Source organism: Manacus candei, unplaced genomic scaffold (genome assembly GCF_025592945.1).
Source record: "Manacus candei isolate 608988 ecotype Guabito, Panama unplaced genomic scaffold, ASM2559294v1 h1tg000148l, whole genome shotgun sequence".
NCBI classification, from domain to species: domain Eukaryota; kingdom Metazoa; phylum Chordata; class Aves; order Passeriformes; family Pipridae; genus Manacus; species Manacus candei.
The window spans coordinates 1,538,798-1,559,766 of NW_026138196.1; the positions used below are offsets into that span (position 1 = coordinate 1,538,798).

A 20,969-nucleotide genomic window follows, 5' to 3' on the forward strand; every position below is an offset into this window, starting at 1 on the left:
GTGGGTGGTCCTGGGATCTGTCTGTGAGGGGAGATGGTGTAAGAGGGACTGCAGGTGTTTGTGGTGAGAGCAAAGGGTTGGGGTGTCCCAGGGAGTGTTGTCATGTCAAAGCCTCCGTGTGATGAGTGATGGGCTGGTGTAACTTTGTGACAGACCCTCAGGAGCCAGTCAGTGCTGCTGGTGGTGGTGCTGGTGAGATATTTCCTAGGAGGGGTCTTGCGGCCCTTTTCCACATACCCCAATGGCCTGTTGAGGCCTGGCTGCGAAGGAAGTGAACTTGTAAAAGCCCTGGTAGAATAATGGAGGCAGAGGCGTCTCAGGCTTTGATGCAGGAGAACTTTATTGAGACAACAGAATAAAAAGAAAGGAGGAGCCAGTGGAAAAGAGAAAGTCTGAGGTGCAAGTAGGGCGCCCATCAGCCGAGGTGCTTTGCTTGCAGGAGATATTGGTGCAAGAGTGAGAAGGGCAGGTGCAGGGGTGTCAGCTGTGATGGCAAGGACAGTCAGCAGGTGCCGGAGCAGCCCAGGCCTGCCAGGCCAGAGCAGCCCAGGCCTCCCAGGCCGCAGCCAAAGCCACGGCCATAGCCCAGGCCGTAGCCAAAGCCGCCGGAGATGGGCTGTCCCTGGACGTTGAGCTCCGTGCCCAGGGCAGCCCCTGCGGTGGATCCGACGAAGGAGCTCTGGGGGAAGGAGGTCATGATGGGCCCTGGGAAGGTGACGCGGACGGGGGAGGGCTGGATGAGGACGGTGGAGTCCTGGCACTGCCTGACACAGGGCTCGTTGCAGCTGTTGGCCAGCGGGGTGGGTCCGCAGGGGCGGCAGAGGTCGTAGCAGGCCATGGGTGTGGTGTGGAGGGGCCCTGGGAGGGCAGGCAAGAGAAGGTGAGAGAAGGTGAGAGCAGAGAGGGGTGGTCGGCAGCTGCGGGTGCTGGGGGTGCTCGGGGCGGTGTTGCAGGAGGGCTGGGCAGTGGGGAGGCTGGTGTGGGGCTGTGGGGAGGTGTGAGGGCTGCTGAGGCTGGGTGCGAGCGTGCTGGCAGAGAGGGGCCAGGGGGGCGGTGTGGCAGGAGCAGGAGGGGGTTGTGAGGGGCTGGAGGCTCACCTGGTGGTGGGCAGAGAAGGCAGGAGAAGGCTTGAGGAGAAGCGTGGCAGGGAGAGAGGCGCTGGGCCGGCTTTTATGCTGCTCCCGCAGGGGCGGCACAGCCTTGGCCCAGCCCTGTCAGCTGGCGGCAGCTTTGAGGAGTTGGGATTTGGGAGGGTTGGATTGTTGGATGTGTGTCACGGAGGGCTGAAGAAACAACCAAGCCCAAGAGAGGTTTGATGTCATCAGTGAGGTGATTTTGTGGCCCTCGTGTGCTGTGGTTTCTGGATGTGTTGTGGACTGTGGATCCTCTTGTTCTGTGTGACTGGATGTCCATCAGTCATTGTGTTGCACCCAGGAATGCTGAGGGAGCCATTTGATGTCCTTGGGAGGCCACTCTCCATCCACTTGGAAAGGTCATAGTCCTTTGGAGCAATTCTTGAGGGCTGAAAGAGAGCTCATCCCCTGGAATTGTGATTGAGATCAAGAAGGAGGACCTGGAAAACTTGTGGCTGCTCAAGCTGAATTCAAGCTGGTCACGCTCGATTCCTATGGTCCATTTGGATTTCTGCAATTTTCATGACAAGGTACTTGGTCATTTAAGCTTTGTTTCTTGGCCTCCTGAAGATATGAAAGAAACAAACATTCACCGGGTCTGGATCCCTTGTTGCCCAGGCTGCTCTGTGATGCCATTTCCCTTCTTCCGCATTCAAGCCATGAGATTTCACAATGTATAACTCCTAAGTTGTAACATCCTGTACCTGTGAGCAAACACTATAATTACTAGTGGATGGTCAGTGGGCTCCTCTCTCCTCTTCTGTCATTTTGTGGATGTTCCTTTGTGGAATTCTGTGATTCCATGTCCTGCTCTCGAGGCTGCGTCCATCTGACCTTGGGGGCAGCTTTGAGGAGTTGGTTGTTGGGAGGATTTACATGAAATATGGGGGTCAGGGCATTTGTCTGATGGGACCAAAGCACTGGAGAGGTGGGGTGTCATCAGTGAGGTCACCCCGTGTCCCTCAGGGGCTGTGGTTTTGGGGTGAGTTGTTTAGAGGGGCCCCATTCCCTCTCAGCCCTGTCGGGCTGGTCTGGGCTGTGCAGCCGTGCCGGGTGTGAGGGGCTGCCCCTTCAATCCCATTCCTTCCTTCCAGCCTCACTGCCAGCTCACTGAGCCTGTCTTGGAGCCTGGCCTTTGTCACTGGCTGTGCTCTGCTGTCAGCATGTTTACCCTTTGGGGTCACAGGGCTTGTGCTCTGATTGAAGACGAGCGTCCAAAGAAGAGTTTGTGCCAGGCATGAGGGGCTTCTCCTTCCATTTTTTTGGATTCCTCTCCAGCTTTCTCCCAGCTCACACAGCCTGGTTTTAGGCTCAGCCTTGCCCACTGGGTGTGCTCTCTGGGGGTCTGGTTGCCTCTACTGCTGCTAAGGTTGGATCTGAGTGGATCAGGTTCAGCTGACAAGAGTTCTGCAGGTGTGGCTTCTGGGAGAAGGTTCCAGAAGCTTCCCTGGTGTGTGACACAGCAAGTTCCCACTGGTTCCATGTTGGATGAGCTGCTGGACAAAGCAGAGGCAATCCTCATTGATGCAGCCTATCTGTGATGACAACCTGATCTGGAAGGGGCACAATTAGTGCTCAAGAGGAGCTGGAAGAGAGGAGAGAAAACATGGGAGAGGAAGAAGTCTGGGTGATGAAGGGCAGTGCCGAGGGAGGGGAGGAGGTGGCCCAGGGGCTGTAGCAGAATGTGCTGTGCAGCCTGTGGAGCAGAGCATGGTGGGTGAGGCTGTCCCCCCGCAGCCCCTGGAGGTGCAGGGTGGAGCAGAGATGCAGCTGCAGCCCCTGGAGGAGCTGCCAGCAGAGCCAGGGAGTGCCCCAAGAGGCTGTGAGGCCGTGGGGAGGGCGAGCTGGAGCAGGCTCCTGGCAGGACCTGTGGCCCCCTGGAGAGAGGAGCCCACCATGGAGGAGGTTTGTTGTCAGAACTTGGGAGCCCCTCCAGAGCCCCGTTGGAGCAGCGTGTTCCTGAAGGCCTGAGCCCATGGGAGGGAGCCAGGTTGGAGCCGTTTGTATGGAAATGTAGCCCCCATTGGAGGCCCCCGTTGGAGAGTGTGTGTGTGGGATGGAGCCCACGCTGGAGCAGGGGCAGAGTGTGAGGAGGAAGGAAGAGCAAATCCAACATGGGATGAACTGACCCCAAGTCACCTTGTCCATTGCCCTGATCCACTTGGGGAGACGGGGCAGAGAACTGGGGAGTGAAGTTGAGCCTGGCTGAGGGGAGGGGTGAAGGGAAGGTATTTAAGGTTTGGTTTTCTGTCCCAGTATCTTACTCGAAGGTTTGATTTTTAAGGAATGAAATGAAATTCTCTGGGTAGAATCTGTTTGGCCCACAATGTTGATTGGTGATTGAACTCCCTGTCCTTAACTCTACGCAGGAGCCTTTCTCCATCTTCTTCTCCTCTGTTTTGTCCACCAGAGAGAAGGGACACAGAGAGGGACTTGGTGGGCACTTGGTGTCCTGCAAAGATCAACCCCAACCCCGCAGAGCCCCAAGTTGTCAGCAGAGCAGGGTGCCAGGCTTGTCCCTGCCCCTGGTTCCAAGGTCTCCAGGCTGTGCCTGAGGAATCCTCAGTGACAGTGACCTCCCAAAGGGGACTTGCTGTGGGACGTGAGAGCAGAGGGATGGGGGCTTGGGGTCATGTGCCCAGGTGATGCAGGGTCCCTGGAGAGGGAGGCTGGTGGTGCAGAGACCCCCTGAATGGGTCCCTGTGGGGCCCTGCAGTGAGCAGGGGATGGTGGCCGGCGCATCTCCACCAGGGATCAGTTGAAGACCTACAACAAGGTGAGATCCTGGCCCGGGGACTCCCAGGCAGGAGGAATGGGGAGCGGGCAGCCAGAGGAACAGTGCAACAAGGGCCCAGAGCTGGGTGAGCTGAGGACCCCGCGGAAGGGTGGGTGGTGAGCTGGACAGCCTGCATGGGTTCCCCAAGGTCCTTGGAGAACAAGGGGACAAGGACATGGGGCCTTGTGTGGGTGGTCCTGGGACGTGTCTGTGAGGGGAGATGGTGTAAGAGGGACTGCAGGTGTTTGTGGTGGGAGCAAAGGGTTGGGGTGTCCCAGGGAGTGTTGTCATGTCAAAGCCTCTGTGTGATGAGTGATGGGCTGGTGTAACTTTGTGACAGACCCTCAGGAGCCAGTCAGTGCTCCTGCTGGTGGTGGTGGTGACATATTTCCTAGGAGGGGTCTTGTGGCCCTTTTCCACCCACCCTGCTGGCCTTTTGACGCCTGGCTGTGAAGGAGATGAAATTGGAAAATCCCTGGTAGAATAAAGGAGGCAGAGGCGTCTCAGGTTTTGATGCAGGAGAACTTTATTGAGACAACAGAATAAAAAGAAAGGAGCAGCCAGTGGAAAAGAGCAAGTCTGAGGTGCAAGTAGGGCGCCCATCAGCCGAGGTGCTTTGCTTGCAGGAGATATTGGTGCAAGAGTGAGAAGGGCAGGTGTAGGGGGTGTCAGCTGTGGTGGCAAGAACCTTCAGCAGGTGCCGGAGCAGCCCAGGCCTGCCAGGCCAGAGCAGCCCAGGCCTCCCAGGCCGTAGCCAAAGCCACGGCCATAGCCCAGGCCGTAGCCTCCGGCCCCAAAGCCGCCGGAGATGGGCTGTCCCTGGACGTTGAGCTCCGTGCCCAGGGCAGCCCCTGCGGTGGATCCAACGGCGGAGCTCTGGGGGAAGGAGGTCATGATGGGCCCTGGGAAGGTGACGCGGACGGGGGAGGGCTGGATGAGGACGGTGGAGTCCTGGCACTGCCTGACACAGGGCTCGTTGCAGCTGTTGGCCAGCGGGGTGGGTCCGCAGGGGCGGCAGAGGTCGTAGCAGGCCATGGGTGTGGTGTGGAGGGGCCCTGGGAGGGCAGGCAAGAGAAGGTGAGAGAAGGTGAGAGCAGAGAGGGGTGGTGGGCAGCTGCGGGCGCTGGGGGTGCTCGGGGCGGTGTTGCAGGAGGGCTGGGCAGTGGGGAGGCTGGTGTGGGGCTGTGGGGAGGCGTGAGGGCTGCTGAGGCTGGGTGCGAGCGTGCTGGCAGAGAGGGGCCAGGGGGGCGGTGTGGCAGGAGCAGGAGGGGGTTGTGAGGGGCTGGAGGCTCACCTGGTGGTGGGCAGAGAAGGCAGGAGAAGGCTTGAGGAGAAGCGTGGCAGGGAGAGAGGCGCTGGGCCGGCTTTTATGCTGCTCCCGCAGGGGCGGCACAGCCTTGGCCCAGCCCTGTCAGCTGGCAGCAGCTTTGAGGAGTTGGGATTTGGGAGGGTTGGATGGTTGGATGTGTGTCAGGGAGGGCTGAAGAAACAACTCGAACTCAGGATTGGTGTGATGTCATCAGTGAGGTGATTTTGTGGCCCTCGTGTGCTGTGGTTTCTGGATGTGTTGTGGATTGTGGATCCTCCTGTTCTGTGTGACTGGATGTCCATCAGTCATTGTGTTGCACCCCGGAATGCTGAGGGAGCAATTTGATGTCCTGAGGAGGACACTCTCCAAGGCCTTGGAAAGGTCACAATGCCTGGGAGTGCTTCGTCATGGATGACGGAGAGCTCCTCCTCTTGTCTCTTGAATAGGATCGAGAGAGAGGATCTGGAAAACCAGAGACTGCTCAGACTGAACTTGTTCTATTGTTGTGCTCCATTTGGATTTCTCAAATTTACAGAACAATGTTCTCTTTCATTTAAACTGTATTTTTGACTTGATTAAGAAATGCAATAAACAAAGACCCAACAGGACTTGATCCCTTTTTTCCCCGGCTGGTCTGGGATTTCCATTCCCTTTTTCCACATTCAAACCAGGAGGTTCCATAACTTGTAACCTGTCATTCTCAGCCTTGTGTTGCTGTGAGCAAAAGCCACTAATTGCTGGCAGAGAGCTGGTGTGCTGCTCTCTCCTTTTGTGTCCTGGTGCAGACATTCCTTTGGGGAATCACCTCTGTGATTCCATGTCCTGCCCTTGAGGCCGTGTCCATGTGACCCTGGCATCAGCTTTGAGGTGAGTGTTGTGTTTGGGAGGATTTGCCTGCCAAGTGTGTGTCAGGCAGGGCTGGAGATGTGAGCAAAGCTTTGGCAGGTGGGTGCCATTGGTGTGGTCAACCTGTAGCCCTGCTGTGCTGTCGTTTATCGGTTCTTTGTGCCGGTGGGGCCCCGTCTTGTTCTGTGTGCTGGACGTACATCAGTGTCCTGGTTTAAAAGTTAACCAGCAGGGGGAATGAACCCAACTCAAAGGAGAGATTATAAGTCAGAATAACAATTTATTAAAATAATACAGTAAGTACAATAATACAAACAAACAATTGGTCTCAACCCACAAAAACCCAAATGTATGACCCAGTACCCTGGGGCCTGAACAAAGTGGTGTTCCTTGGGCCCTGTTTGAGTCCAAAGTAAAGGGAGAGGGGAAGAACCTGCTGGTGGGAGAGCTGCTGCAGTCTGGCCAGAACTGGTGATCGCAGTCCAGTGGTGGTCTAAGTCTGGTTGAGAGCGATGAGATGCAACCATCCTCTGGATCCCACGAGTGGGTTGAAAAATGTTCCAAAACTCCAAGATTATATATCCTCCAGTTCAGGCAGGAATGCTTGGTACTCTCCTCAGGGCGGGGAGTTCACAAAGGGTGTGAGGACAGAAACATCCTTCTATCTCACAGGCCTCTTAACACCTAGTTTATAGCCTGAGGAGTCAGGCTCTATGGGCAGAGGGTGCGAATAGTCTATTGACAACAATAGTCTAGTTTCTGGGAAATGACATGGGAGGCTATAGAATACAGTTTTGGGTTACACCCACCATACTCTATGGGCAGAGGGTGCGAATAGTCTATTGACAACAATAGTCTAGTTTCTGGGAAATGACATGGAAGGCTATAGAATACAGTTTTGGGTTACACCCACCATGATGAACTGATCTCAGCTGTCCTAACTAGGACAATCAGTCAATGTTTGGAACCCAGGAATTCTGAGGGAGGCATTTGATGTCCTGGGGAGGCCACTCTGCATGACCTTGGAAAGGTCACAGTGCCTGGGAGCACTTCCTGATGAATGAAGGAGAGCTCATGGCCTTGTCTCTTGAATGGGATCCAGAGAGAGGAACTGGAAAACCAGAGGCTGCTCAGGCTGAACTTTTCCCATTGCTATGGTCCTTTTGGATTTCTCAAGTTTACAGGACAACGTACTCTGTCATTTAAAGTGTATTTCTTGACCTCCTGAAGAAATGCAGTAAGCAAACACCCAACAGTGCTCGATCCCTTTTTGCCCAGCCTGGTCTGTGCCATCAATTCCCTCCTTCCGCATTCAAGCCACGAGATTTCTTAAGTTTTAAGTTGTAAGAAAACTAATACGTTGTAATATCCTGTACCTGTTAGCAGATAACTCTATATACTAGAGGAAAGTTGGCATACTTCTCTCTCCTATGCTGTCACAAGAAAGGCATTCCATGTGAAATTCCTTGTTTCCATGTCCTCCCTTTGAGGCTGTGTCCATCTGACCTTGGCAGCAGGTTTGAACTGTGAGTATTAGAGAGCAAAGTCTGGAGTTGATGGTGCATGTCAGGGAGGGCTGAAGATGGGAGCAAAGCTTTGGAGAGATGGGGTGTGATGAGTGAGGTGCCCCCATGTCCCTGGTGTGCTGTGGTTTGGGGGTGTGTTGTGAGGAGGGGCCCCAAAGCATCCCAGCCCTGTCAGGCTGCTCTGGAGTTTCACACGTGTTGCCCCTTCCCTCACCTTCCATTCCTCTCCCCTTTGCTTCCACCTGGCTAAGCCTGACACTGGACCTGACTTTTCCTGCTGACTGTGCTCTCTGGGGGTTTTGGTGCCCCTCCTGCTTTGAAGGTTTTGATAGCTGGGGCCTTTTGGGCCCTGTCCTGGGCTGAGTGGCAGGGAGCGAGGTCCCTTGTCTGGGCATCTTTTCTGTCTGAGGGGCAGCAAGAGGATTTGGAGGTGTCCAGGGTTGTTGGACACAAGCATTGCGTGATGGCAGAGAGTGCAAACAAGGCCGGGCTGTGTCAGTGCCCAGTGTGGTGGGGTGAGAAGTGTGTGCAGGGCTGGGCCCAGAGCCTTGGGCTGAGTGTCCCAAAGTGCAGGTGGGAACAAGTGTGCAGTGCTGTAGCCCAGGAGCTGCATCCATTGGACCAAGACTGCAAAAATGAGTGGTGATGGCCATGGTCACGTCCTGGAGTTGAGCAAGGGCAGGGGCAAAGTCCTGTTTGTAGGGAGGGGTCAGTCCAGGTCGAAGGAAAGGCTGGAGATCAACTGGATCAACTGTTTTCATAGAATTAATCTCTTCTTAGGACCAGATTTTGTGTTCCTGGTGGAGAACAAATGGCCCAAGAGGTGGCCATGAACCAGTGTGGGAAAAGGAGTCTGCAGGTGAGGATTGGGCAAGGTGTGATCAAGCAGTGGGAGGTGACTCTTGCTGCCTCCTCAGCACTGGTGATGTGCCATGTGAGGTCTGTGGGCAGTGCTGGGCTGTGCAGTGGAAGAAGCTGATGGACTTGGGGAATGCAGAGCAGTTGAGGAGCATCAAGATTCTAAAGAGGCCGGAGGATGTTGGCTAGAGGAGAGGCTGAGAGAGCTGGGACTGGCAGGAGGAGACAGGGCTGGCCAGGGGAGTGTCATGAGTGTGTGTGAATCCCTGCTGGCAGGGACTGAAGTGGAGGGAGCCCAGCTCTTGTCAGCAGAACACATGGGCAGGACAAGGGGCCCTGGACACAAGGGAAACAGATGGAACTGCATGGACAAAGAAGGTAAGGCTTGTTGTGTGTGAGGGAGGTGAGAGAGTGGCAGAGGAGGTGGAGTCTGTGTGCCTGGAGCTGTAAGGCTGAACTGGCCATGGTCCTGGCCAAGCTGCTCTTGCAGGGCTAGTTTGAGCAGGAGGGTTGAAGCACTTGCAGTGCATCCTGGCCAAGTGGCTGATGTTGTGTCTGTGCTGGAAAGGTTGAAGAGTCGTGGTGGGGAAGAGAGTTTGTGCAGTGTGTGCTGGCGCAGAGAGACTTTGGCAGAGGCGTGTGCAGGAGAGCCTTGTTGTGTGGAAGCCTTTGGTGTGGCAGGTGATGGGTTTGTGCCATGTTGTGGCAGGGCCCCTCCACCCCTGTTCCATTGCCCGTCTGTGTTAGTGGTGGTGACAGATTTGCTAAGAAAGGTGTTGTGACCTTTTTCCAGATTCTCACTGGCTGTAGAGCCCTGGCCTTGTGCTGAGTGAGGATGTAAAACCACTGGAATGAAAAAAGAGGAGACCTGAGAGACTTTGATGCAGGAGAATTTTATTGAGTCAAAGGAGTGAAGAGAGAGGAGCAGGGAGTGGGATGGACGAGGTGTGAGGTGCAAGTAGGGCGACCATCAGCCGAGGTGCTTTGCTTGCAGGAGATATTGGTGCAAGAGTGAGAAGGGCAGGTGCAGGGGGTGTCAGCTGTGATGAACCCTTTAGCAAATGCCAGAGCAGCCCAGGCCTGCCAGGCCAGAGCAGCCCAGGCCTCCCAGGCCGTAGCCAAAGCCACGGCCATAGCCCAGGCCGTAGCCAAAGCCGCCGGAGATGGGCTGTCCCTGGACGTTGAGCTCCGTGCCCAGGGCAGCCCCTGCGGTGGATCCAACGAAGGAGCTCTGGGGGAAGGAGGTCATGATGGGCCCTGGGAAGGTGACGCGGACGGGGGAGGGCTGGATGAGGACGGTGGAGTCCTGGCACTGCCTGACACAGGGCTCGTTGCAGCTGTTGGCCAGCGGGGTGGGTCCACAGGGGCGGCAGAGGTCGTAGCAGGCCATGGGTGTGGTGTGGAGGGGCCCTGGGAGGGCAGGCAAGAGAAGGTGAGAGAAGGTGAGAGCAGAGAGGGGTGGTGGGCAGCTGCAGGCGCTGGGGCTGCTCGGGGCGGTGTTGCAGGAGGGCTGGGCAGTGGGGAGGCTGGTGTGGGGCTGTGGGGAGGCGTGAGGGCTGCTGAGGCTGGGTGCGAGCGTGCTGGCAGAGAGGGACCAGGGGGGCGGTGTGGCAGGAGCAGGAGGGGGTTGTGAGGGGCTGGAGGCTCACCTGGTGGTGGGCAGAGAAGGCAGGAGAAGGCTTGAGGAGAAGCGTGGCAGGGAGAGAGGCGCTGGGCCGGCTTTTATGCTGCTCCCGCAGGGGCGGCACAGCCTTGGCCCAGCCCTGTCAGCTGGCGGCAGCTTTGAGGAGTTGGGATTTGGGAGGGTTGGATGGTTGGATGTGTGTCAGGGAGGGCTGAATAAACAAAAAGGCCAAGAAAATTGGTGGTGTCATCAGTGAGGTCCCCACGTGTCCCTGCTGTGCCAGTCCTGAGCTGGGCGCTGTTTTCCATCCTCTCCTCTGCGTTGTCATGTCCTGCCTTTCAGTCTGTGTCCATCTGACCTTGGCGGCAACTTTTGAGAGTGAGCTGTAATTGGGAGGATTTGCATGGGAAGAGCATTTCAGGGAGGTTTGTAAACCTGAGCGAAGCTTTGGAGGCAGAGGTGTCATCAGTGAGGTTACCTCATGCCACTCGTCTGCTGTGGTTTGTGGTTCTGTTGTGCAGAGTGAATCCTCTTCTGTGGAACTGGATGGAAATAAATCATTTTACTGCACCCAGGAATGCTGATGGAGCTGCTTTTTGTTCCTGGGAGGTCACTCTCCCGTAGCCTGGAAAGGTCATGGTGCCTGGGAGCACTTCCTGATGGCTGAAGGAGAGCTCATTCTCCCCCTCTCTTGAACAGGATGCAGAGGGATGATCTGGAAAACTCAAGGTTGGTCAGGGTGAGCTCCTACCCACTGTTATGTTCCATTTGGATCTTCCAAAATTGCCCAATAGCATATTCTATCATTTAAACCGTGTTTCTTCAGCTCATGAATAATCCAGTGACCAAACAGCAAACTCAGGCTGGATCATTTTTTTGCCCAGGCTGGTCTATGACCTTAATTTACGTATCCTGTATTTTTGTCATAAGGTTTTTTTGAACCTGTAAGTTTTGCTATCTTGCAGCTCTGAGCCAAAACACAATAATTGCTATTAGAAGGTCAGTGGGCTCCTCTTTACTCCTCTGCCATGGTATGGGTGTTCCTGTATGAGCTGGGAAAGTGTGAAAGCCTCAGCAGTGCAGCTTCTGCTTCAGGATCTGCTTCAGGAGCTGTTTTGGGGGGGCTGATTTTCTGAACCTTCCAGGCTGGAGCTTTGGTCTTACACCATTTCCATCCGTTCCTGTATTCTGACCACACTGCCAGTGGCAAAGAAGAGCCTTGAGGAGAGGGCAATTTGCAGGGGACAGTGGCTGCCCGATGGCCTTTGGCTCTTGCTGGCCACTTGTCCTGCTTGCAGAGCATGGATCAAAGTGTGGGAGAGAAGTGGCGCTGCCCTGGAGCCCTGGGGCCCAGCGCTGGGGATGGGTCAGCAGGCAGATGGAGCCCCAGTCACTGTCCCCCTTGGAGCTCTGTCATCCCCCAGGGCTTCCCCCACTGCTGCCTGTGCTGCTCCTCCACAGCTGGACAATTGTCTTGTCCAGGAGGGTGCAGTGAGGGACAGGAGCATCAACCTGACTAAAAGCCCAACAAACTGCATCCACCACATTCCCTTCATGCCTGAGTGGAGGGGCATAAACACAGAAGGATATTGTCGTGGTTAGAATCTTGTTTTACCCCCGAGGCTAGAAAAGTGGTAGACCCCAAGGGGTGGAAACCCCTGGAAGTTTTGGAATTCTGTCCAATGGGCGCTCCTGCAGAAATGTAAACATATCACAAGCTCACCGGAAGAGATGAATTGTAGTTTGGGTTGTTGTAGGAGAGGTGGCCATGTTGTAGAGCCACGAGGAAGGGGCTCTGAGCCCCTTGGGCCCTCTGGGCCCTCCCAGCCCCTGGCTGGGGGGGGCTGCAGGGACCTGGAACAGCATAAAGCTGGGCTAGGTGCCTGTAGTTATGCCGGGAGATGTTTTTTCTCCATGGGCGCAGAGCAGCAGCAGGCACTGACCAGAGAAACCGTGGCAGAGAGCCAGAGATAAGACCAAGAAGCAACAGAAACAACATGCAGCACCAGAGAAGACTCCTGTAAAGAGAGCCGAGGAGAAAGAGAGCCAGCAGTCTGAGAGACAGAGTTCTGGGGGTAAGACTGTACCAGATCCCCTAAAACTCCCTTGAGACCCCTCTTGGAGAAGAGGGACATGGACTCCTATTTAGGAGAAGAGTTTTAGACATGCAGCACCAGAGAGAGAGAGGAGCTGAGAAGCTCAGAGCGTCCTGGAGTTGGACCGGGATGGCCAGAGGAATGTGGGGGGAGTTGACCTTGGCTCCCCCCCCCCTCGCACTGCTGCCACGGTGGCAGCCTGGAGGCAGGGCACAGAGGCCCTGCAAGGAGCTGAGTCTCCTGGAGATACCAGACCGTCACGAAGACCCCCCTGTGTCTTCGTGATATGACGTGGTGATACGACCTTGTCTGGGGTTACGAAGCCCACGGAAGACCCCTCGGTTGGAGGCGATGGGGCCGAGAGAGGCTTGAATACCTCCCTCGTGGATGCTGGCAGAAATCCAGCTATCAGCTGCTGCATGTGGAGAAGACAGAAAGACTGCTGCCTCAGAAGATGCTGCTGTTCAGAGACTAGAAGGGATCTGTCCTTCTTTCCCTCCTGGACTTTTATTTGGAGGAGAGAAGAGATCTGGTCCACTGTAAATACTATATGTCGTAGTAGAGATAGTTGTGATCGTGTGTATAATGTGAGGTGGTATTTATTTGTATAGTCATTGTAATATATTCCCTTTCCCCACTTTGAGTCTGGTGTGTGTTTTGTCTGGAAAAACCCATCTCACATTAGGTTGAGATGTGGGAGGGGGAATGGAGCTAGGGGATTGGATTTTGGGGCTATCTCAAACCATGACAGATATGAAATGAGGCAGGAGAGACTTTCCCTTAGTGAGCCCCCCCTGACTGTTGCTGATGGTTGCATTGTCCTTTCAAAGCCTTCCAGTTCCACCCTGTAGGATCTTCTGCCCAATTTTCCAGGTGCTCCGGATAGAGGGACAGGTTTGCAGTTCTCTGCCTCTTCCCTGAGTGCCTTTGCTAAGTGGGGCTGAGTTGGGCTGATTGCAGCCTGCCAGGAGCTGTGCTGAGTGCCAGCAGGTGCCGAAATGCAGGGGAGCTGAGTGTGCTGAGGGTTGTCCCCCAGGGCAGCAGAGGTGTTGGGGAGGAAGAGGAGGGGATGCAGGAAGGGGATGTTTGTCTGGGCATTGCTGGGGCTGCAGGGCCTGGCAGGCAAGAGGCAGCTGGGTGTCCTAGTTAGGACAGCTGAGATCAGTTCATCATGGTGGGTGTAACCCAAAACTGTATTCTATAGCCTTCCATGTCATTTCCCAGAAACTAGACTATTGTTGTCAATAGACTATTCGCACCCTCTGCCCATAGAGCCTGACTCCTCAGGCTATAAACTAGGTGTTAAGAGGCCTGTGAGATAGGAGGATGTTTCTGTCCTCACACCCTTTGTGAACTCCCCGCCCTGAGGGGAGTACCAAGCATTCCTGCCTGAACTGGAGGATATATAATCTTGGAGTTTTGGAACATTTTGGAACCCACTCGTGGGATCCAGAGGACGGCTGCATCTCATCGCTCTCAACCAGACTTAGACCACCACTGGACTGCGATCACCAGTTCTGGCCAGACTGCAGCAGCTCTCCCACCAGCAGGTTCTTCCCCTCTCCCTTTACTTTGGACTCAAACAGGGCCCAAGGAACACCACTTTGTTCAGGCCCCAGGGCACTGGGTTATACATTTGGGGTTTTGTGGGTTGAGACCAATTGTTTGTTTGTATTATTGTACTTACTGTATTATTTTAATAAATTGTTATTCTGACTTATAATCTCTCCTTTGAGTTGGGTTCATTCCCCCTGCTGGTTAACTTTTAAACCAGCACACTGGGCCAGTGCAGGGCTGGGCTGGGGGTGCCAGGGAGTGTGGGGGTCTCAGGGATCCCCCCAGAGAGGGGGGTTGTGTCACTGGGTGTGCAATAGTCCCTGGGGAAAGGTGGGGTGAAGCCTGGAGTGCTGAGGGAGCGACCTGATGTCCTGGCCATGGAGGAATCTCCTGGAGTTCAGTGAGGAAAGATGCCAAGTCCTGTTTCTGGGGCAAAAGACCAGAACAGGGACACCAGGACACAGAATTGTCTAGAGGAGAAGCTGAGAGGGCTTGGACTGCCAGGGGACAAGGAGAGACTGGGGGTGTCATCAGTGTGTAAATCCCTGCTGGCAGGGAATGAAGCCCAGGGAGCCAAGCCCTTGTCAGCAATGCACTGGTGCACGACAAGAAGCCCTTGCCCAGGTGACAAGAGGTGGAATTCCATGGGAAAGGAAACCAAGCCTTCCTCAGCATGTGGGTGTTGACAGAGTGGAAAAGGTGGTGGGTCCTCTGTCCTGGGGGATCTAAAGCTGAACTGCACATGGTCCTGGAAAGCCCACTGATGCTGTCCCTGCATGAGCAGGGGGTTGAATGAGCTGCACTGAAGAATTGCTGGCCAACAGGAGGATTTTGTGGCTCTGTTTGCTGGCAGGGTTGAGGAGTCCTGCTGGGGAATAGTTTGTGCAGGGTGTGCTGGATGCCAGAGCCCTTGGTGTGGCGTGCACAGGTAAGAGCAGTGTTGTGTGGAAGCCTTCGGTGTAGCAGGAGATGGGCTGGTCCCCTGCTCAGAAAGGACCCTCAAGCTGTGCCAGTCTGTGTGTTGGTGGTGGTGTCCTAGTTGATAAGAAGGATCTTGTGGCTCTTGTGCACCCCCTCAGTGGCCAGTTGAGGCCTGGCTTTGTGCCAAGGGAGTTTGTGAGACAACTGGGAGAAAAAATGACAAGGAGTCATGAGAGGGTGTGATGCAGGAGAACTTTATTGAGAGAACAGAGTAAAAAGAAAGGAACAGCCAGTGGAAGGGAGCAGGTCTGAGGTGCAAGTAGGGCGACCATCAGCTGAGGTGCTTTGCTTGCAGGAGATATTGGTGCAAGAGTGAGAAGTGCAGGTCCAGGGTTGTCAGCTGTGGTGGCAAGAACCCTCAGCAAATGCCAGAGCAGCCCAGGCCTGCCAGGCCAGAGCAGCCCAGGCCTCCCAGGCCGTAGCCAAAGCCACGGCCATAGCCCAGGCCGTAGCCAAAGCCGCCGGAGATGGGCTGTCCCTGGACGTTGAGCTCCGTGCCCAGGGCAGCCCCTGCGGTGGATCCAACGAAGGAGCTCTGGGGGAAGGAGGTCATGATGGGCCCTGGGAAGGTGACGCGGACGGGGGAGGGCTGGATGAGGACGGTGGAGTCCTGGCACTGCCTGACACAGGGCTCGTTGCAGCTGTTGGCCAGCGGGGTGGGTCCGCAGGGGCGGCAGAGGTCGTAGCAGGCCATGGGTGTGGTGTGGAGGGGCCCTGGGAGGGCAGGCAAGAGAAGGTGAGAGAAGGTGAGAGCAGAGAGGGGTGGTGGGCAGCTGCGGGCGCTGGGGGTGCTCGGGGCGGTGTTGCAGGAGGGCTGGGCAGTGGGGAGGCTGGTGTGGGGCTGTGGGGAGGCGTGAGGGCTGCTGAGGCTGGGTGCGAGCGTGCTGGCAGAGAGGGGCCAGGGGGGCGGTGTGGCAGGAGCAGGAGGGGGTTGTGAGGGGCTGGAGGCTCACCTGGTGGTGGGCAGAGAAGGCAGGAGAAGGCTTGAGGAGAAGCGTGGCAGGGAGAGAGGCGCTGGGCCGGCTTTTATGCTGCTCCCGCAGGGGCGGCACAGCCTTGGCCCAGCCCTGTCAGCTGGCGGCAGCTTTGAGGAGTTGGGATTTGGGAGGGTTGGATTGCTGGATGAGTGTCAGAGAGGACTCAAGAAACAACCAAGCCCAAGAGAGGTTTGATGTCATCTGTGAGGTGATTTTGTGGCCCTCGTGTGCTGTGGTTTCTGGATGTGTTGTGGATTGTGGATCCTCTTGTTCTGTGTGACTGGATGTCCATCAGTCATTGTGTCGCACCCAGGAATGCTAAGGGAGCCATTTGATGTCCTGGGGAGGCCCCTCTCCATCAACTTGGAAAGGTCCTAGTCCTTTGGAGCAATTCTTGAGGGATGAAAGAGAGCTCATCCCCTGGAATCATGATTGAGATGAAGAGGGAGGACCTGGAAAACTTGAGGCTGCTCAGGCTGAATTCAGGCTGGTCCGGTTACATTCCTATGGTCCATTTGGACTTCTGAAATTTTCCTCAGAAGGTACTTTGTCATTTAAACTTTATTTTTTGACCTTCTGAAGAAATTCAATAAACAAAGACCAAATGGGGCTCCATCCCTTTTTGCCCAGGCTGGTCTGTGGCACCCATTCCCTTCTTCCACATTCAAGCCATGAGGTTTTGTAGGAGTCGGGTTTTAGGAGGGATGGTGCATGAGGCATCCTGGGAAATGAAGTCCAGAAATACTCCCATGCACATGGGAAACGAGATACCCCTGCTGTTTTGTCAAGGGTGTCACATGTCACTATTTGAACCCATATATAAGGAGTAGTCTCATTTCAATAAAGAGGATTTGGCAGTTGAACCCCCAAGCTAGCTGGGTCCGTATGGCTAATTTACTTATTATATTAATAAGCAATAAGGTTTCCCAACGTATAAGCTGTAATTTGTAACACCCTGTACCTGTGAGTAAAAAACTAATTACTAGTGGATGGTCAGTGGGCTCCTCTCAACTCTTGTGTCATTTTGCAGATGCTCCTTTGTGGAATTCTGTGATTCCATGTCCTGCTCTCGAGGCCGCGTCCATCTGACCTTGGGGGCAGCTTTGAGGAGTTGGTTGTTGGGAGGATTTACATGAAATATGGGGGTCAGGGCATTTGTCTGATGGGACCACAGCACTGGAGAGGTGGGGTGTCATCAGTGAGGTCACCCTGTGTCCCTCGGGGGGCTGTGGTTTGTGGGTGAGTTGTTTAGAGGGGCCCCATTCCCTCTCAGCCCTGTCGGGCTGGTCTGGGCTGTGCAGCCGTGCCGGGTGTGAGGGGCTGCCCCTTCAATCCCATTCATTCCTTCCAGCCTCACTGCCAGCTCACTGAGCCTGTCTTGGAGCCCGGCCTTTGTCACTGGCTGTGCTCTGCTGTCAGCAAGTTTACCCTTTGGGGTCACAGGGCTTGTGCTTTGGTTGAAGCCCAGTGTCCAAAGAAGAGTTTGTGCCGTGCATGAGGGGCTTTTCCTTCCATTTTGTTGGATTCCTCTCCAGCTTTCTCCCAGCTCACACAGCCTGGTTTTAGGCTCAGCCTTGCCCACTGGGTGTGCTCTCTGGGGGTCTGGTTGCCTCTGCTGCTGCTAAGGTTGTATCTGAGTGGATCAGGTTCAGCTGACAAGGTTTTGGTCTCAAGAGTTCTGCAGGTGTGGCTTCTGGGAGAAGGTTCCAGAAGCTTCCCTGGTGTGTGACACAGCAAGTTCCCACAGACTCCATGTTGGATGAGCTGCTGGACAAAGCAGAGGCAATCCTCATTGATGCAGCCAATCTGTGATAACAACCTGATCTGGAAGGGGCACAATTAGTGCTCAAGAGGAGCTGGAAGAGAGGAAACATGGGAGAGGAAGAAGTCTGGGTGATGAAGGGCAGTGCCGAGGGAGGGGAGGAGGTGGCCCAGGGGCTGTAGCAGAATGTGCTGTGCAGCCCGTGGAGCAGAGCATGGTGGGTGAGGCTGTCCCCCCACAGCCCCTGGAGGTGCAGGGTGGAGCAGAGATGCAGCTGCAGCCCCAGGAGGAGCTGCCAGCAGAGCCAGGGAGTGCCCAAAGAGGCTGTGAGGCCGTGGGGAGGGCGAGCTGGAGCAGGCTCCTGCCAGGACCTGTGGCCCCATGGAGAGAGGAGCCCGCCATGGAGGAGGTTTGTTGGCAGAACTTGGGAGCCCCTCCAGAGCCCCGTTGGAGCAGCATGTTCCTGAAGGCCTGAGCCTCTGGGAGGGAGCCAGGCTGGAGCCGTTTGTATGGAAATGCAGCCCATGGGAAGGCCCCCGTTGGAGACTGTGTGTGTGGGATGGAGCCCACGCTGGAGCAGGGGCAGAGTGTGAGGAGGAAGGAACAGCAAAACCAACATGGGATGAACTGACCCCAAGCCACCTTGTCCATCGCCCTGAGCCACTTGGGGAGAGGGGTCAGAGAACTGGGGAGTGAAGTTGAGGGTGGCTGAAGGGAGGGGTGAAGGGAAGGTATTTAAGGTTTGGTTTTCTGTCCCATTATCTTACTCGAAGGTTTGATTTTTAAGGAATTAAAATAATTTCCCTGGGTGGAGTCTGTTTTGCCCACAATGGTGATTGGTGACTGAACTCCCTGTCCTTAACTCCACTCAGGAGCCTTTCTCCATCTTCTTCTCTCTTCTGTCCACCAGAGGGAAGGGACTGAGAGAGGTGCTTGGTGGGCACTTGATGTCCTGCAAAGATCAACCCCAACCCTGCAGAGCCCCAAATTGTCAGCAGAACAGGGTGCCAGGCTTGTCCCTGCCCCTGGTTCCAAGGTCTCCAGGCTGTGCCTGAGGAATCCTCAGTGACAGTGACCTCCCAAAGGGGACTTGCTGTGGGACGTGAGAGCAGAGGGATGGGGGCTTGGGTTCACGTACACAGGTGATGCAGGGCCCCTGGAGAGGGAGGCTGGTGGTGCAGAGACCCCCAGAATGGGTCCCTGTGGGGCCCTGCAGTGAGCAGGGGATGGTGGCCGGGGCATCTCCACCAGGGATCAGTTGAAGACCCACAACAAGGTGAGATGCTGGCCCAGGGACTCCCAGGCAGGAGGAATGGGGAGCGGGCAGCCAGAGGGACAGTGCAACAAGGGCCCAGAGCTGGGTGAGCTGAGGACCCCACGGAAGGGTGGGTGGTGAGCTGGACAGCCTGGATGGGTTCCCCAAGGTCCTTGGAGCACGAGGGGACAAGGACATGGGGCCTTGTGTGGCTGGTCCTGGGACGTGTCTGTGAGGGAAGATGGTGTAAGAGGGACTGCAGGTGTTTGTGGTGAGAGCAAAGGGTTGGGGTGTCCCAGGGAGTGTTGTCATGTCAAAGCCTCTGTGTGATGAGTGATGGGCTGGTGTAACGTTGTGACAGACCCTCAGGAGCCAGACAGTGCTGCTGCTGTTGGTGGTGCTGGTGAGATATTTCCTAGGAGGGGTCTTGCAGCCCTTTTCCACATACCCCAATGGCCTGTTGAGGCCTGGCTGCGAAGGAAGTGAACTTGTAAAAGCCCTGGTAGAATACAGGAGGCAGAGGCGTCTCAGGCTTTGATGCAGGAGAACTTTATTGAGACAACAGAATAAAAAGAAAGGAGGAGCCAGTGCAAAAGAGCAAGTCTGAGGTGCAAGTAGGGCGCCCATCAGCCGAGGTGCTTTGCTTGCAGGAGATATTGGTGCCAGAGTGAGAAGGGCAGGTGCAGGGGTGTCAGCTGTGATGGCAAGGACAGTCAGCAGGTGCCGGAGCAGCCCAGGCCTGCCAGGCCAGAGCAGCCCAGGCCTCCCAGGCCGTAGCCAAAGCCACGGCCATAGCCCAGGCCGTAGCCAAAGCCGCCGGAGATGGGCTGTCCCTGGACGTTGAGCTCCGTGCCCAGGGCAGCCCCTGCGGTGGATCCAACGGCGGAGCTCTGGGGGAAGGAGGTCATGATGGGCCCTGGGAAGGTGACGCGGACGGGGGAGGGCTGGATGAGGACGGTGGAGTCCTGGCACTGCCTGACACAGGGCTCGTTGCAGCTGTTGGCCAGCGGGGTGGGTCCGCAGGGGCGGCAGAGGTCGTAGCAGGCCATGGGTGTGGTGTGGAGGGGCCCTGGGAGGGCAGGCAAGAGAAGGTGAGAGAAGGTGAGAGCAGAGAGGGGTGGTGGGCAGCTGCGGGCGCTGGAGGTGCTCGGGGCGGTGTTGCAGGAGGGCTGGGCAGTGGGGAGGCTGGTGTGGGGCTGTGGGGAGGCGTGAGGGCTGCTGAGGCTGGGTGCGAGCGTGCTGGCAGAGAGGGGCCAGGGGGGCGGTGTGGCAGGAGCAGGAGGGGGTTGTGAGGGGCTGGAGGCTCACCTGGTGGTGGGCAGAGAAGGCAGGAGAAGGCTTGAGGAGAAGCGTGGCAGGGAGAGAGGCGCTGGGCCGGCTTTTATGCTGCTCCCGCAGGGGCGGCACAGCCTTGGCCCAGCCCTGTCAGCTGGCGGCAGCTTTGAGGAGTTGGGATTTGGGAGGGTTGGATTGTTGGATGTGTGTCAGAGCGGGCTGAAAAAACAACCAAGCCCAAGAGAGGTGTGATGTCATCAGTGAGGTGATTTTGTGGCCCTCGTGTACTGTGGTTTCTGGATGTGTTGTGGATTGTGGATCCTCTTGTTCTGTGTGACTGGATGTCCATCAGTCATTGTGTTGTACCCAGGAATGCTGAGGGAGCCATTTGATGTCCTGGGGAGGCCACTCTCCATCAACTTGGAAAGGTCATAGTCCTTTGGAGCAATTCTTGAGGGATGAAAGAGAGCTCATCCCCTGGAATCATGATTGAGATCAAAGGAGAGAACCTGGAAAACTTGAGGCTGCTCAGGCTGAATTCAGGCTGGTCCGGTTCCGTTCCTATGGTCCATTTGGATTTCTGAAATTTTCATCACAAGGTAGTTGGTCATTTAAAGTTTATTTCTTGACCTGAAGAGAGGCAATAAATAAACAACAAACTGTGCTCAATCTCTTTTTGCCCCGGCTGGTCTGGCATTTCCATTCCCTTCTTCCGCATTCAAACCAGGAGGTTTCATTACATATAACCCGTCAGTTGTAACATCCTGTTGCTGTGAGCAAAAACTATAATTCCTAGTAGATGGTCAGTGGGCTCTGCTCTCCTCTTCTGTCATTTTGCAGATGTTCCTTTGTGGAGTTCTGGGATTCCATGTCCTGCCCTTGAGGTCGCGTCCATCTGACCTTGGCGGCAGCTTTGATGAGTTGGGATTTGGGAGGGTTGGATGGTTGGATGTGTGTCAGGGAGGGCTGAAGAAACAAAGAGGCCAAGGAAATT

The 20,969-nt window shown here is 55.7% G+C and overlaps 7 protein-coding genes across 12 annotated transcripts in view; 1 reads left to right on the top strand and 6 right to left on the bottom strand.

The window, feature by feature from the left end:
- The window catches only part of LOC127463019 (feather keratin B-4-like), a 41,573-nt gene extending 40,351 nt beyond the window's left edge, over positions 1 to 1,222 (bottom strand). Inside the window, exon 1 of the mRNA XM_051771993.1 lies at positions 1,098 to 1,222. The gene's annotated coding sequence lies outside the window, so the exon portion shown is untranslated. The remainder of the gene's footprint in view (positions 1 to 1,097) is intronic.
- LOC127463015 (feather keratin B-4-like) overlaps positions 1 to 20,969 on the top strand; it is a 29,949-nt gene that overhangs the window by 420 nt on the left and 8,560 nt on the right. The window contains exon 2 of the mRNA XM_051771986.1: positions 18,588 to 18,721. The gene's annotated coding sequence lies outside the window, so the exon portion shown is untranslated. The remainder of the gene's footprint in view (positions 1 to 18,587; positions 18,722 to 20,969) is intronic.
- Positions 320 to 15,784, bottom strand: LOC127463022 (feather beta keratin-like). 4 transcript variants are annotated; one of them, XM_051772006.1, is made up of 2 exons: positions 15,660 to 15,784; positions 320 to 858 (listed from the first exon to the last, which is right to left on the bottom strand). In XM_051772006.1, the coding sequence occupies exon 2, from the start codon at positions 836 to 838 to the stop codon at positions 503 to 505; it is 336 nt and encodes a 111-aa protein (XP_051627966.1). In that variant the 5' UTR covers positions 839 to 858; positions 15,660 to 15,784; the 3' UTR covers positions 320 to 502. The 4 variants fall into 4 exon arrangements, with proteins under 4 accessions (XP_051627966.1, XP_051627965.1, XP_051627967.1 ...); XM_051772005.1 differs by lacking the exon at positions 15,660 to 15,784 and adding an exon at positions 10,098 to 10,222; XM_051772007.1 differs by lacking the exon at positions 15,660 to 15,784 and adding an exon at positions 5,204 to 5,328.
- Positions 4,418 to 15,784, bottom strand: LOC127463017 (feather keratin B-4-like). Of its 3 annotated transcripts, none has more exons than XM_051771992.1 (2): positions 15,660 to 15,784; positions 4,418 to 4,964 (listed from the first exon to the last, which is right to left on the bottom strand). In XM_051771992.1, the coding sequence occupies exon 2, from the start codon at positions 4,942 to 4,944 to the stop codon at positions 4,600 to 4,602; it is 345 nt and encodes a 114-aa protein (XP_051627952.1). In that variant the 5' UTR covers positions 4,945 to 4,964; positions 15,660 to 15,784; the 3' UTR covers positions 4,418 to 4,599. The 3 variants fall into 3 exon arrangements, with proteins under 3 accessions (XP_051627952.1, XP_051627951.1, XP_051627950.1); XM_051771991.1 differs by lacking the exon at positions 15,660 to 15,784 and adding an exon at positions 10,098 to 10,222; XM_051771990.1 differs by lacking the exon at positions 15,660 to 15,784 and adding an exon at positions 5,204 to 5,328.
- LOC127462986 (feather beta keratin-like) lies at positions 9,503 to 20,202 on the bottom strand. The gene is made up of 2 exons (XM_051771925.1): positions 20,009 to 20,202; positions 9,503 to 9,858 (listed from the first exon to the last, which is right to left on the bottom strand). Exon 2 carries the CDS (start codon positions 9,836 to 9,838, stop codon positions 9,503 to 9,505), a length of 336 nt encoding a protein of 111 aa, XP_051627885.1. The 5' UTR covers positions 9,839 to 9,858; positions 20,009 to 20,202.
- Positions 15,065 to 15,400, bottom strand: LOC127462987 (feather beta keratin-like). Its single transcript, XM_051771926.1, has one exon. The coding sequence runs from the start codon at positions 15,398 to 15,400 to the stop codon at positions 15,065 to 15,067; it is 336 nt and encodes a 111-aa protein (XP_051627886.1).
- On the bottom strand, positions 19,414 to 19,749 carry LOC127462988 (feather beta keratin-like). The gene has a single exon (XM_051771927.1). It carries the CDS (start codon positions 19,747 to 19,749, stop codon positions 19,414 to 19,416), a length of 336 nt encoding a protein of 111 aa, XP_051627887.1.